Source organism: Impatiens glandulifera, chromosome 7 (assembly GCF_907164915.1).
Source record: "Impatiens glandulifera chromosome 7, dImpGla2.1, whole genome shotgun sequence".
Lineage (NCBI taxonomy): Eukaryota > Viridiplantae > Streptophyta > Magnoliopsida > Ericales > Balsaminaceae > Impatiens > Impatiens glandulifera.
This window is the reverse complement of record NC_061868.1, coordinates 33448618-33464033: the sequence shown is the minus strand read 5'-3', so window position 1 is coordinate 33464033 and position 15416 is coordinate 33448618. Positions and strand designations below refer to the sequence as shown.

At 29.3% G+C, this 15416-nt stretch overlaps 1 protein-coding gene across 1 annotated transcript; it reads right to left on the bottom strand.

The window, feature by feature from the left end:
* Positions 1 to 1062: 1062 nt before the first annotated feature.
* LOC124944656 (synaptotagmin-2-like) lies at positions 1063 to 6507 on the bottom strand. The gene is made up of 9 exons (XM_047484968.1): positions 5487 to 6507; positions 5008 to 5249; positions 4626 to 4644; positions 3894 to 4099; positions 3563 to 3672; positions 3353 to 3451; positions 1978 to 2416; positions 1749 to 1865; positions 1063 to 1477 (listed from the first exon to the last, which is right to left on the bottom strand). Exons 1-8 carry the CDS (start codon positions 6329 to 6331, stop codon positions 1777 to 1779), a joined length of 2049 nt encoding a protein of 682 aa, XP_047340924.1. The 5' UTR covers positions 6332 to 6507; the 3' UTR covers positions 1063 to 1477; positions 1749 to 1776.
* Positions 6508 to 15416: the final 8909 nt, after the last annotated feature.

Below are 15416 nucleotides of genomic sequence, written 5' to 3'. Positions count from 1 at the left end.
TTTTGAATTTAAGAAGTTAAAATGTGTAACCTATTTTTTTTTAATCTATAAAGTTAAATATCAAATCAATATTTTTTTTTTATTGAAAGTCTAAATTTAAACAAAACTTTTAACACTTGAGATATTTTAATTAATTGTGTCAAACTAATATTTTAATAAAAATAATATATATTTAAATTATTTTTATTATATTGTTTTTTCAAATATAAAAATTGGAATTAAATTATAATTTTATAACTTTTCTAAATATAAGATTTGAATGGTAATTTAATAACAATTCTCATGGAATTAGAATTAAAATTTAAATGTTAATTTCGATTTCACATATTCAAACAAATCTTAAGAGAAATTATAATTACAAAATCAAATTATATGAATTTATATATTTGAATAAAAATAATAATTTGTAAATATAAATTTATTTTGTTTATTTTTGTAAAATCAAAATAATTATAAATAAGATAGTACATTCATAAATTTAAAATCGTAAAATTATAAATGTGATGAATCTTGATCTATGGCAAACAGATAGACGAATCATAAGATAAAAAAACGAAACACATCAGCCAGAGGTTCAATCATAAATTTATCTATAAGAAGAAATAATATTTGTTTTTTTTATTAAAAGAGAAATGATTGGAAAAAGGAATGACATTGTGCAATTTCGTTGAAAAATTAATAAATTTTATCTCTAAATTTAAAAATATATATGATTAAAGACTTGAAAGTTAAAAATAATTTGACAATTTGAGAACAAGTGTTATTAAATTTATTAATATATACATAATTAAAATTAAAATATATTTTAGAATATACATAATCTAAATTAACACTTTAATAATATTTTTAAAAAATATAGAATTTAAGGAAATTAAAAAAACAGATTTATATCTAAACAGATTTATATAAAAAATCTCTATCATTACATTTTCAATTCAGTTGACATATTTTAATAATAGAAAGTTTTAAAACTGAGGCAGTACACATTCATATTTTGTTATGTTTAGATTTTAAAACAACACCCAAATGATATAACAAAGTTAACTTATATTTCCAAAATGCAACAAGTATATATGTATTCATCAATGTGATGATGGCCTTCAATTCAAATTATTCAAATAGGTTTTGACTTAAATTTCTCTAGTCCTCAACCAATTTCAGGCAGGTAAATGGAAAAAGAACATTATTGATAAATGGATGAGAGAACATATTACATTCATTTACACTATTTTGTACTCCTGTCTGCCAAAAATGAATCTCATCTTGTAGCCTATCTATGGTACAAAAAAGAATATGGAGGAATATATAACCCACAAAAGCATATTTCCACACATATTCAGGATTAAACATGGAACTCATTGCACTTGTTTGCATCCAGTGAAGAAGTGTAGGCAGCTCTAATGACGCAAACTGAATAAAACATTTCCAATCAAGCTCATTTGCTGATGATATGTTGTTTTGTTGTGTATAAGTCATCCTTCGAAAGAAATAACATGAAAAAAAATCAGATGTTACAAAGATTAAGATTTCAATAGATGTCTATTTGAACTATATATATATTACACTATTAGATCATGATTATCTATGTCTCTATATATTACACTGTATTTTTTTTAAATAATCTGATCATGGTTTTGTTATGTGACCAAATTAAGAAAGAATCACTATTAATTTTTTAAGTTTGGTAAGTTTTCAATGGAATGTAACAAAATATTTGGTGGAGAACAGAAACAAATAATTACAATTACCTGCATTTTAAATCTCTCTCAAAGGATCTCAGGGGTTGAAAAGATTAGAACCGCCCATGCTTAGGGCAATAAGCAGCGTGAGACTTGTGATTACAGTAAGCCATACCAAGGGAGACCCTACACATCAATAGTTTTCTTTATCCAACACAAAGAAGAAACTGAAAGTGATAAAAGAATATGAAAAAACTTAACCGGAAAAAGAACAGGAGATAAAAGTGTAGCATAATACCTATAGAAAGTTTGGAACCAGTGTCAAGAACTGAGGCCGTGGATTCAAGACCAAGAACAGGTGCCTTAGACGACGCCTTAGAGAACTTAGAGACTACATTTCTAGAATCTTCAGTAGATTTGCCTGTTTCAGATGACACGATCCCTTGAAATTCCTCGCTGATAATCAAAGCAGCTAAAACATCCATGAGTGATTCTTTATCTGCTCCACTGAAGTCCCGTTCATTCCTTGAATCAGATTCATCTGAATCAGATAACTCGTCATCTGAAGCATCTGTATCTGCCTCAGTTTTCTCATCTTCTTCATCCTCCACATAAGCTTTATATGTTAATCGAACAAGTATTTCTCCGGAAGATCCTTTTCTAAATAGTCCCCAACCACCACGAAGAACTACAATCCTATCTGTTGGAACTGTATCCTTAAGAGATGCAATATCAACCTGGATATAATCAGAACACAATATAAAAATGAGTTTAGTACAGAATACTTGGAATCATAAACATAGTGGTCTAGAGATCATAGGTTCAGACATAGAAGTAGGGAAGCTTCCTGTTATAAATATAGTACCTTTTGGGGTTTGGTGGTCTAGTTGCTTTAGCAAATGTTTGGATATAGATAAAAAAAAATATCTGATTTGGAAAAGGATGTATAATAAAGGAAAATTTACATGGATAAGGATTGAAACATTATGTCGTAAAAATCTAACAAATTAAAATATATTGCATCTTTGTTAAATTCTTTACGACCTAGATGTGTTTCATAGCATGCAGCTCATATGAGCAAATGACAACTTTTGTATATGATGTTATTAGAATGGTGATTTCAAAGGTATTAAGAATTTGTATAAAGAAGTTTGTTTGATTGAATTGGAATTTGGTGAAGGAATATCTATCATACTGAATAAGATGAGATCACATCTAATATCCTATAAAGTGATAGAAAAAGTATATCAATTCGATCAACTTCACAAATTGTGGGATTTATTGAGAAAATAGATTTTTTGCTGTATAATCTCATAATAGGCCACATCTATGTATACAAATATTGAAGCTAATTTCCCTCAATTAGCAACCAAAATTCCTTAAATCTCTCACCTATTTGTTCCAATATATAGGGAATAAAACTATTGAGGATAAGGAGTTAAAATATTGTGTAGGATGTTTTAAGATCTTAATGAACTTAACAAAAACAACAATAAAGGGAAGTAATTTAGTCATTTTTAAAAGTTCAGGAAGCAAAACGAGCCTGACTCAAGTTCAGGATAAAATAAAATCAAAGAGAGAATTAAGCCTAGATAGCTATTTTCCAAATTAATGAATGGTGCATGACATTGAAAACTCAGCAATGACTCTAGTAAAAGTTTTACCAACTTTACCTCTCCTGTACCAACTGTCAAATCTGTGAATCCAAGGGAATCTTTTACTTGTATATACAACTTCTGTTTTCTAGGGTTTGTAACTAGCATATGAAAATCCTGCCAGCAAGATGATATAATTCTCTCATTAGTTCTACGCATTTTGCCACAACTAAACACAGATGAACATTTGCAAGAAAGAGATAAAGGAATATGTCCAGAAAAAAAAACCTGGTTCCAAATTGGTTTCCCTGGAGGGCCGGTGACAGTGGTTTGACTGTTTTTTTTACTACGTATAAGCTGATCTCCAAGGCTTAAAGTCACATATGGATCAGTTTTCCCTGAAAACAATATGACCAGTTAATAAAGATTAGGTAAGGTATATCTGTGAGGCAACTTAAAATAGAAGCTAAGTAATATTACACAGAAAAAAGGTTAGTATAGAACAAATGCTGCATCGTCAATTGTAAAAACAAATTTAATGCAGAGAGGAAATATGCAATCTATGAAATCGTTTAGAAGTAAGGAACAAAGATGGCAATTGTTTAGGATTGATTTTTACCATAAAAAATATAAGAAAGGTTTCTAGCATCCACAAGTGTGACAGACAGTTCTCCAACAAAGTCCTTGCTCTCTTCTATCAACTCTCCAGTTTTGAGATAATTTGGAACAGGACCAACTGCTTTTCCCTTCTCAAAATCAAGAACAATCTTCTTTGGACGTACAAAAAGTCTAGGCAAATCCTCTGTGAGAAGTTTAGTCAAGAACCTGACACATCAAATTTGAAATTTTACTGAAGAACTAACAATAAAACCTTTTTGTACCAACACAAATTTTCCACCCTAAACAAGTAAACATGAATAGAAGGAGAAGTAAGAAAAAGCTGAAATCAATGAGCATGTTTAATATAACATAAATACAAAATATCAGATGTCTCAAATTTGTAAATCATCTTTTATTTTTTTAACTCTCAAGGAGTATTGGAAGAATACTGATCTTACTGAACATGAAAGAATAAATACAGATATTCAACAAGGGTTAAGTATAAACATGTGCCAAGAGCAGTCCAATGAGTAAATGACAGCAGAAAAGCTCAAGGAGTATTACTTATTTTCTCGAGAAAAAGGACTTCAGGAATATTAATAAATATACAACTTGTTAACTGTAAATATGGCTAAAACCAAAAACGTGACAACATTTAGTAATCTGGCAAATGAGATTAGTAGCATATTAGAGATTTGAGAACAAACTAGAAATAAATGATAGCCATTTAGGAGGGAGAGAAATGACTTACATAGAAAGAACAGGAATTGCTGGTGGTACCCATACCCATGCATGAACAAAAGCAAACAAAAAGAAGCATTAGAATGATTATGCACAACTTTAAAATACCAAAAGATTCTCCAACTGCAACCATGATTTGAACAAGAAGCAAATTCAATGAATTTTATGCCAAAAAAAACTAGTTTCAGCTCTTTTTATCTTTAGAGTAATGATTTGGGTAGAGGAAACCACTGTTTTATGCATTCGGTAAGTAAAATAAGCCAAGGTGAAAGATTGAATCAAGGAAAAGGGTTTTCTTGAGGAGATAAAAATAAAAGAAAATGAAAATGCATAATAGGACTCTATATATGCAACTTGTGAATGAAGACTGAGATCTTTGAACTAAATCATACCCATAATGTTGAACAAACGAAATGGTGACAGCTCAAACTTGATCTTCGGAAGTGAGACAAAGGCCCATGAAGCAGCTCCTACCCAAGGCTGTGATGGTATTAATCTTAATTTTACCCACAGTTCACCATCAATGTCAAAATCTCGTACTCCAACTGGCACCACAATGGGAATAACACTAAATTTCAGAGAAAGCATTAACAGCATACGAGCACCACCTGTATAACGGAGGCCTATTTGGTACCTTCATCAAAATCACAGAAATAGATAATGTTAAAAGCCATAAAATGTGAGTTTATCCAAACAGACAATGAGTATCATATGAACCAAAAGATTCAAATTAAGCACTCACTTCTGTTATTAAATAAACTCTTCTCTATGAACCATGAAATGCAGTCAAATGCATTTAAATGAGATTTTCAAAAGCAAAACTAAGAACTTTTGGGGGAAACCCATAAAATTCCCCATAGGCATGACTTACTGTAGATCGTTGTCTCGGCGAGAAGTTCTGCGCTCCACATTCCTGACTGACAATGGTTCGTCTCCCAAAGAAAACTGCTTTATTTCAACTCTCTTTACATAATCAGGTTTTTTCAGATTATCAATTATAGGCTGAAGCAAGCCAATAATCCAGTTTTCAATCTCAGCTCTGTAGACCTTCCACAACTTCCCCAAAACCATGTTCACCCATTCAACAGATTCCTTTCTCTGCAAATCCTTTTCTAGAAACAATGAGAAGCTAGTAGGAACCTGGGGCCAAGCACCTGGACGAATCTCGTCAGCTGACTTCTTCTTCCTCTTCCTTAATGACCAGATTTTGTCAAATGCAACCCCAACAAAGAAGAAGAAAACAAATAGGCCCACAATATTTCGATTAATTGGAGGTGATGGAATAGGGTGTATAACCCCCAGTTGAGTTCTCAGGTTATAAACTATAGGATCTTCTTGAAAGCTAGTGAAATTGTTCGAATGACTCGACACATGGATGTTACCCTCGGATTGTTGGGATAAATCTTCTTCCTCATCATATTGTTCCTTGGAGAACGTCTTCACTACGAAATTCTTGGCTCCCCTTGCTGCAGAATTGGCGACTCTCAGGTTCAAATTACTATCTTGAGGGCCATCAGTTGGGAAAGAGCAAACAAAGACAGATATCTTGGGCAGAGAATTCTTCTTCCAAGGAACAATTCCAGCAGCCGATCTTTTTCTACTCTTAGCACAACAACTAAGAAAGAAAAGATTCGATATCTTTTGATGCTGTAAGCCATCGAATTTACATGGGCAAAATGACAAAGGGGCACAGGCAGAAATTGATTGTGAAATCATCTAATCCTGGGTCCTGACGAAGAGAAAGTAAATAGCATGTGCATGAAAACTCACATTGAAATTGAATGAGTACGAAGTAGTAAACATGAATTTCTTCAAGGTGGGTCGCCGATAACAGTAATTGATTGGTTGATTCAGCGGCAGGAATGATGCAAGGAATATTCTTTTTTGGTGAATCAAGATTGGAGTCTAGAAATCGTTGGATTGTAGAGAAGTTCAGCAGCAGCGCCGCAGAATAATGAGAAAGAATGTGAGAGAGTTCGCAAACAAACCAATATATAATCACAAATTGCAATCTTTCTCTGATTCTCTAGAGGTCGGAGATTGCGTGTTTGAAAGCCTCAGAAAATACAGGGAAAGGGGCCCGAGGTGGATGATGATGATATAATATCACCAAAGTTAATACTCATAAATAGATAGTCATACTAAATTTGCATTTGGTAACATGTATAAAATATGATCACAACTTACAACATATTACAATTTTGAAAAGTCATTTTTTTAATTATTTTTCAATAAAAAACAAGTTTTATCTAATTAATCACATATTTAATATCAAATTCACATAAAATAATTCAAAAAAGAATAATTTTTTGATTTTTTTTTAAGATGTGATTCGTTTAATCAGAAAAAAAATAAAAACAGTAGACCACGTATAACAAAATAATTAATGTGCACAAATGTCTTCAAGAAGGGCGATGATCTTCTCAATCGACTCCACGGACTTTCCAGAACGAATTTCAGATAGTGACATAATAATGGCATTATGAATTATACGCATCGGCCGAATCGAATCATTAACATGCGTCGATTCCTTTATAGCCAAATAGTCCATCAAAAGATAATAAGGATAGTAACCCAACGATTTAGACCTACAATATATGTTGCTTCAATCCAAACCTTCCAACAACTATTGAGAGACTTATGCATCACACAATGAATTTTTGTCATGCTCCAAAGAAGACTCCAAATGTCCGCCACCCTACGACAATGCAGAAGAATGTGAGATGTTGTTTCAACTTCCAAAAGGCACAACTGACCAAGACTAGTCATAATATAATAACAATTTTTTTCACACATGTATCATCCATCAAAACCCCACCATTAATAATACTCCAGCCAAAAAATGATATCTTAGACGGCATCTTGGACTCCCACAACTTCTTCCAACAGTAATTGTACGGGGACAACTCAGCATGCAAGTTATAGCATCGTCCAACATGAAAACAATACATGTCTTGCCAGCACATAACATCACGTATGGTCGATTTTGCCTCTTTATGCCCCCACCTTGATCAAAACCTTAGAATGAGAAGAGATCTCGATTAATGGTGTTCAACATTCTTCTATATACGTCCCACCTTGATCAAAACCTTAGAATGAAAAGATATCTCAATTAATGGTATTCAACATTCTTCTATATTGATGCGTCTAGCAAAACCGCTAGTGAGAGGATCAAATTTTTCCTTAATAGTGACATTCTTGCAAATGACAATAGAGGCGAGCTCAGGAAACTCCAAAGCAAGACTTTTAACCCCGCACCAAGCATCATCCCAAAAATTAATTGAGGCTCCGTTCCCCACCGTGAATCTACATTGCTTGCAATAATTCTTCCATAAAAAATATATTCCATACCAAATGCTATAGCCCGTAGGGCGATTAGACTTTTTAGTGAACAATTCAGATTAATCTTGACCATATTTATATTTGATCAATAATGCCCAAACACTATCCGCTTAGATACTAATCTACTACACTATTTTAAGAGCATTGTTTTTGTTAAAAAAGTTATATCCTATATACTCGGTCCACCATGATCCTTGTATCGCTTGATGATCTCAACTGACCAAATGAGGAATTAGACAATCACTAAAGAAATTTACACATAATTCTCTCTAATTTAATTGCCACACTTTTAAGGAGAACGAATAAAGATATCATATAGGTGGTCATAGATGCCAAAGCACCCTTGATGAAAACTAAACAGCCCCCTTTCGAGATCAATTATTTTTCTAAATTGATGTTACCTTCCATCTTAGTGATGATCAGGTCCCAAGAGCCTTTAGAATTAGTTTTAGCACCCAATTACATACCCAGATATAACGATAGAAGGACACCAATACCGAAACCCAGAATATTGGCGAGCCTTGTTTTTCTCCTCAATGAAACAAAGTCCAAGAAAGAGATAACATATTTACCAAGATTTACCCGTAGGCTAGATCATTCACCGAATAACCAAAGGATGTCACGAAGATGTTTCAAACTCATGTATGTGGTTTGAATCATGTAGAGCGAATCATCGACAAAAAGAAGATGAGATGTGGAAAATTGAGTCATCCTTGCCCCACAATCTACCCTGCGGATAGGTGGAAGGTGAAGAGGTCGAGTCAGAGGTAAGTCCCACATTTTCTGCAAAAAAAACATCATTTATGATGAAGCTTTCATGACAATAACAAACAGAAAATGAGACAATGGATCACCTTGTATGATTCCTCAAGAGCTCTCAAAATAACCATTAGAACTCATATTCACAATAACTTAAAACTTGTCTGTCGAAACGCAAAATCTTATTTAACCAATCCACTTTTCACTCATTCCCTTTAAGCCCATGACGTTAAATAAAAATTCCCAATTTTATGTGGCCATAAGCTTTTTCAACGTGTTTAACAAAACCACAATTATTCCTCTCGAATTAGCCAAGTCAATACTATATAAAAAATCTAACATTCCTCAATGAATTATATCTGATTCCCAAAGACTAGCGTTTCTAGCACCCGTAGAGTCTATTAGCCAAAATTTGGACACAATCTTATAAAAATAAGAAATCTGATAGCCTAAAATCAACATAAGAATTCTAACTTTTATCCAATTATGATAAATGATAAAAGTGGTCGATTGTTTTGATAATATCATTCTTAAGAAAATGTCATAGTAACGCCAAAGTAAAATCATCGGACTCCAGAGCTTTATCACTACTACACTCCTTAATAGCCTCATCGACTTCCTCCACTGTAAATCGAGCCTCCAAGTTCTTTTTTTTAAATCAAATTTTCATGTATTCTTGTTTTTTATATTTGTATTAAGATAGTCGTGTATTAATTATAAGTTATAATATATAATGTATAAATTATATATAAAAAATTATTATCTTAAAAATATAATAATAAATTATTTAAAAATATTTATTAAATTTGAATCTAAATAAGAAATAGTGAATTAATTTACACATATCAATAATAAAAAAATCAAATCTCAACCCACAAAAGTACCTTTTAAGTGTAAAAAAATTATTTAAAAAATAAAAGATTATAAATTTATTCTCATTAAGAACCTTCTAATTTAAAAGGGTTATATTAACATCTTCTAAATTAAAATGGGATCATAAAAAAATTACATCTTATTTGATAACATTTGTAGAGTTTAAATTGGATTAAGACTATAAAAAATAAATTATTATTTTTAAATATGTTTTTTTAAATATCACAGTTAGATATTGATATAAATGTAATTATGTTTTGAAAAGTAATTAAATTAAACTTATATTAATAAATATATTGATTTTTTTCATTGAAACTCAATTATAAAAAAATTATTTATAAGCTCGTATATATTATTTTAAAATGTGATCTAGGATCCAATCTGCACAAAAATCTCATTTAATTCAGTTAAATTTTAGAATTAATGATGTAAAATAAAATGTTATTTTCTTCATTTTGTTTGAATTATTATGAAGGGATAATTATTTTTCTAGAATTTATTTGTTAATACATAATCATGATTAATTATTATTTATGTAATTTATTAAATAAAATATTAAATTATATTTATTTTATTTTTTAATATTTTAAAATGTTCAAATTATTTCCCTTAAATAATACAAACAATAAAAAATACTTTCTTATAATTAAAATAAAATTTTGTTCAAATAAATTAAATTAATTCCTAAGCATTTTAAAATCGTTTATTTTTTTTTAAATTAAATCACTTAATTAATTAACTAACTGAAATATTAAAATAATTTTAATTTTTTTAAAAAATAGATAAATTTATTTTTTCATAGAATATTAATATCTTTTAAATACTTTTATTAAAAAAATATTCATCATCAAAATCACAAATTCACGATATCTCAATATTTTTAAATAAATCATATTTATTTTCAGTCCCCAAACTTAAAAAGTTATTCTTTAGTTACATGATCTTATATATATACAAGAGTTATGAATTATAATTCAAACAAAAAACAAATATTGTACTTATTATTCTCTCATTTATAATATTATTTAATTTATTAATTAAAATATTTTTTATTTTAAATTATTATTTTTTATTTTATATATATATCAATACATTTTAATTTTTTTTTAAAAATAATCATTACCTTTTTAAAATTATCAACCATAATTATATATTTTTCCTTTTAAATTAATCAAATAACTACCATCCAAACAAGCCCTAACAAAAACAAGTTTTAGAACTAAATTATGTGAAGGAAATCGCACGTGGGTCGGAGGGGACGCGTAGCCTCTTTTACTTTTCCTAATTAACAAATACATAAAATAAATATGGTGTTTCAAGAATGTCATGACAATGACCTTACAAATGTTATTTTTCAATAAATCAGTATTGGTTTTGAAATTCAATTAAGATATTCACACTATAGTGGAAAGGTCAAATATTGGTTTATCCAACAAAGTTTCTTTTAAAAAGTCATAAAAATACCCAAAATCAAACAAGCTCAAACACAAAGTAGTTGACCTGAAATAATAACCTTGTTATTTTTTTAAACAATAAATTCAACATCAATGCCAAAATCAAATTCAGCAAGTCATCTATAATCCTATAAATTATTTAGGTTTTGCAAAAGTTCTAAAAACAGTCTAACTTTTAAATAAATTGAAATGTAAAAACACAAAAGAATAGTTTGGTTTTGGGTTATTCAAATAACTCAAAAAAAAATCAAACAAATTTCATTAATTAAGTTAATCAATTCATTAACTAAAATATTCAAATATTTTTATTTTAAATAAATATTTTTTATTCAAATATTAATACATTTTAAGTATTTTTACCCAAAATATATTTCTTACTATCTCAAATCATTATAAATAAACTCGTATTTTAATTTGTTTCAAAGAAAATATCAAATTATAGTATATTTTAATTTTAATTTATATCTTGTTAAATCTTTTTATTTTTATTTATTCTTCCTATTTTAATTTTGTTCTTAAATTTTAATGGATTTGATCAAAAAGTTATTCAACTTTTTAATTAATTTTAAACTTTTTATTTTAATTAAAACATAAATTATTTAGACATCTTTTAATTTATTTTCAAATCTTTATAACTAATATTATGACTTTTGTAATTACATGTTTATCATATATTATATAATTTTATATTTTTTAGTCAAATATCTATTCATATATATATATATATAATTATTAATCCATTATAATTTAAGAGTATTAAATGAAATATTTTTTTATAAAAAAAGCTCAACTTTTATTAAAAAATACGCAAAGTACGTTAAAACGTTATAAAAGAGTAATAAAAAATAAAATAATAAATAAGAAAACAACATAAGAATTTTAAATGTCAATATGATCAAAAAAAAAATTCTAATCTCGTACAAGCCCCTCTTTTTCGGATTGAGGCGAACGCGTGTAACATAAATTCTTTGAGACGCTCGTATCTATAATTTTTCCCTTCGAAAACTCTTCTATTTCTTTCTTTCCAGATTGTCCACCACATGATGAGTGAGATTAGTTTCCAGTCGTCCACGATTTTGTTGCTAGAACACAATTCAATCCATTTGACTTAAAAATTAGCGACTTTAATTTTATGGTGTATCCCATTTAAATTGAAGAAGGTTATGCAGAAGAGCCCACATGCTATTGGAAAGCAAAGCCACAATGTAGAAGAATGTGATCAATAGATTCTTCACTCTTCAAACAAATGTTGTATCTGCTAGCGAGATAAAATCCTTTCTTTTTCAGTTTGTTAATTGTCAATACTCCTTCATTAATAGTTTCCCAACCAAAAAATGAGATTTTTGATGGAATTTTTTATTTCTACATCTCTTTACAAGAAAATCGGGATTGAGTATTTTGGAAAAACGCATGATAAATGTAGTTAGTTTTAAAATCAAGAGAGTCAGATAGAGAAAATTTGTTGTCAGTCTTTAGGTCAATCGAAACGTTGGTAAAAACATTTATGAGGAGAACTCGTCTCCCCTCCTATTGGGTAGAAAATATTAAATGGAAGCCTTCATACTTAATATAAAAAATTATGAACTTATATTAAATATACTCAATACAAATTTGTAACATTTCTGATGTTTTTGATTGTTAATTAAAAGATTAATCTTCAGATATTACATTAGTTGAAAAAACTATTGAACTTGGCTCTAATTTAGAGTCAGGTGAATGAAATGCAAGAGTTCACATGTGAGAATTGAAAATTTACTCGTTCATTTGCAGATCAATCCTTGAGAATATTTGCTCTTCTCTTTTTTTATTTTTGCTGCCCGTGTTCTTCTTCTTCTTGTACGTCCGCATCGCAAAGCTGGTCGATAAAATAGGGGCAACCAAGACCCCCTAATAAAGCTTTGATTGTGTAATTGAATGATGCTGTGTTATTCTAGAAAAAAGTTGACCGCTTAAGATTGTTTAATTGTCTTGGGTTATCCTAAGTACTATAGTCGAGTCTAAATACTTTTGAGATGTTAAAGAATAAGACATAGTTTTGAGTTACAGTTTTAACCGATTGGAACATCAATAATAAGATTAAACTCAACTCAATGTACTCTCAGCGATATCAATGATGATTCAATAGTTGATGATTCAGTCGATGATTCAATGGCTGATGATTCAAATCATTTTTTTTTATAAATGAATGAAGATAACAAAGAGAATCATTGATCTTAGTTAAATAGAAAAGATAATTAAAAAAGATATAAACAATTTTTTTACACTTTCATATTAGCTTTTCTACAATTTTTTTACACTTTCATATGTAAGTATTATTATCTTAAAATAACTAATTATCATTCCCAACTGTGGTGTATCTCTTCTATTTCTTAAGAAAAATAAATAACTTTTTTTTATGTATAAGGTTAGGATAAGTAGAGAAATATTGTATTGAATTATTTTTTTAATTATATAACCGGTTATATCTATTGTATAAACATTATAATCAACGAAAATAATATAATATGATAGTGATATTATCACAATATTAGGCATTTTTCTCCTTGGGGTTTTAAAAAATCTATCCAAAATCAAATTTTCAATCAATCACTTCTCAACAATCATATCACTCATTTCATTAACCAAAATACTAAAATACCATTTATTTTAAATTATTATTTTTTATTTTATTCATATATATCAATGTCATTTAAATATTTTTACCAAAAATAATCATCACTTTCTCAAAATTATCAGTAATCATTATTGAATTTGAGTAAACTACTATAAATTTGTGTCTTCTTGTGTTTTTTTGCGCCTTTACATATCATTTCAAGCATGTCGAATTTTTGGGATCCAAATCCTAACAATTGGAATCAGAGCAATGTTAGGCTAGATCAGAACATTGGAAACAATGGAAAATGAGAAAAGTATATGACACGGGATTGGAAGATTTGATGGAATATATTATGCATTCTAGAGGATATAGATTGATGATTATCTATATGGAAAGAAGCTTTATGTTCCTTTGAGTGAGAAACTAGAGAATATAAATGAAATTGAATGAAAACTTCTTGATAGACAAGTTTTGGGAGTTGTCCGATTGATGCTAACCAAGACTGTTGCTCACAACGTAGCAAAGGAGAAGACCATCATGAGTCTGATGAAAGCTCTATATGATATGTTTGAGAAATTATATGCTAACAACAAGGTATATTTAATGAAAAAACTCTTCAATTTAAGAATGGTTGATGGTACTTTTGTCACTACTCATTTGAACGAACTTAATACAATTATGAATCAACTGCAATCTGTTGAGATTTATTTTGGGGACGAAGTTAGTGCCTTGATATTATTAGCATCTCTACCAAATAGTTAGGACCTATGAGGGAAAAAATTAGTAACTTTGTTGTAAATTATAAATTGAAATTTATTGAAGTTAGAGATCGAATTCTTGTTGAAGAGGTTTGTAAAATTGATTCTGGTGAAACGTTCAAAAGTTCGGCTCTGAATAATAAAAAATGGGCATAGGTAATGATAGAAATTTCAATCGAGGTAAGAACAGATATATGTCAAAAAACAAGAGGAGTCAATCCAAGTCTGGGCGTATATTTGATTGCTGAATTTGTGGCTAAACAGAGTCATTTGAAGAGGAACTACCAAGAACCGAATAGCAACGGTGATGATAAAAATGATGCAACCAATGTTGTTATAGAAAATGACACTAATGCGTTACTTATGTCAATATTTAAGAATACAGTTTTTGCATAACTGATGCTCAACAGACAAAAGCAACGCATTAGTGTCATTTTTTATAACTACATTGTCTACATCATTTTTATCATCCCCGTTTCTCTTTAGTACTTTGTAGTTTCTCTTCAAGTGACCATGCTTACCACAGTTTTTGCAATCAAATATCCTCCAGACTTGGACTAATTCCTCATATTCCTCAACATATATAGATATGCTCTTACCTTTATTGTTATCTCTGCCCACGTTTTCAATATTCAGAGTAGATTTTTGAATGTTTCACAAAATCAATTTTATGAACCTCTTCAGCAATAATTCGATCTTTAATTTCAATAAATTTCAATATAGAATTTTCAACAGAGTTACTAATTGTTGCTCTAATAAGTTCCCAACTATTTGATAGAGATGCTAATAAAATTAAGGCACTAACTTCGTCCTCAAAATCAATCTCAACAGACATCAATTGATTCACAATTGTATTAAATTTGTTCAAATGAGTAGTGACAAAAATATCATTAATCATTCTTAAATTGAAAAGTTTTTTCATTAAATGTACCTTGTTGTTAGTAGATGGTTTCTCATACATATCAGAAAAAGCTTTCATAATACTCATGGTCTTCTCCAGAATGCATAATATGTTTCAT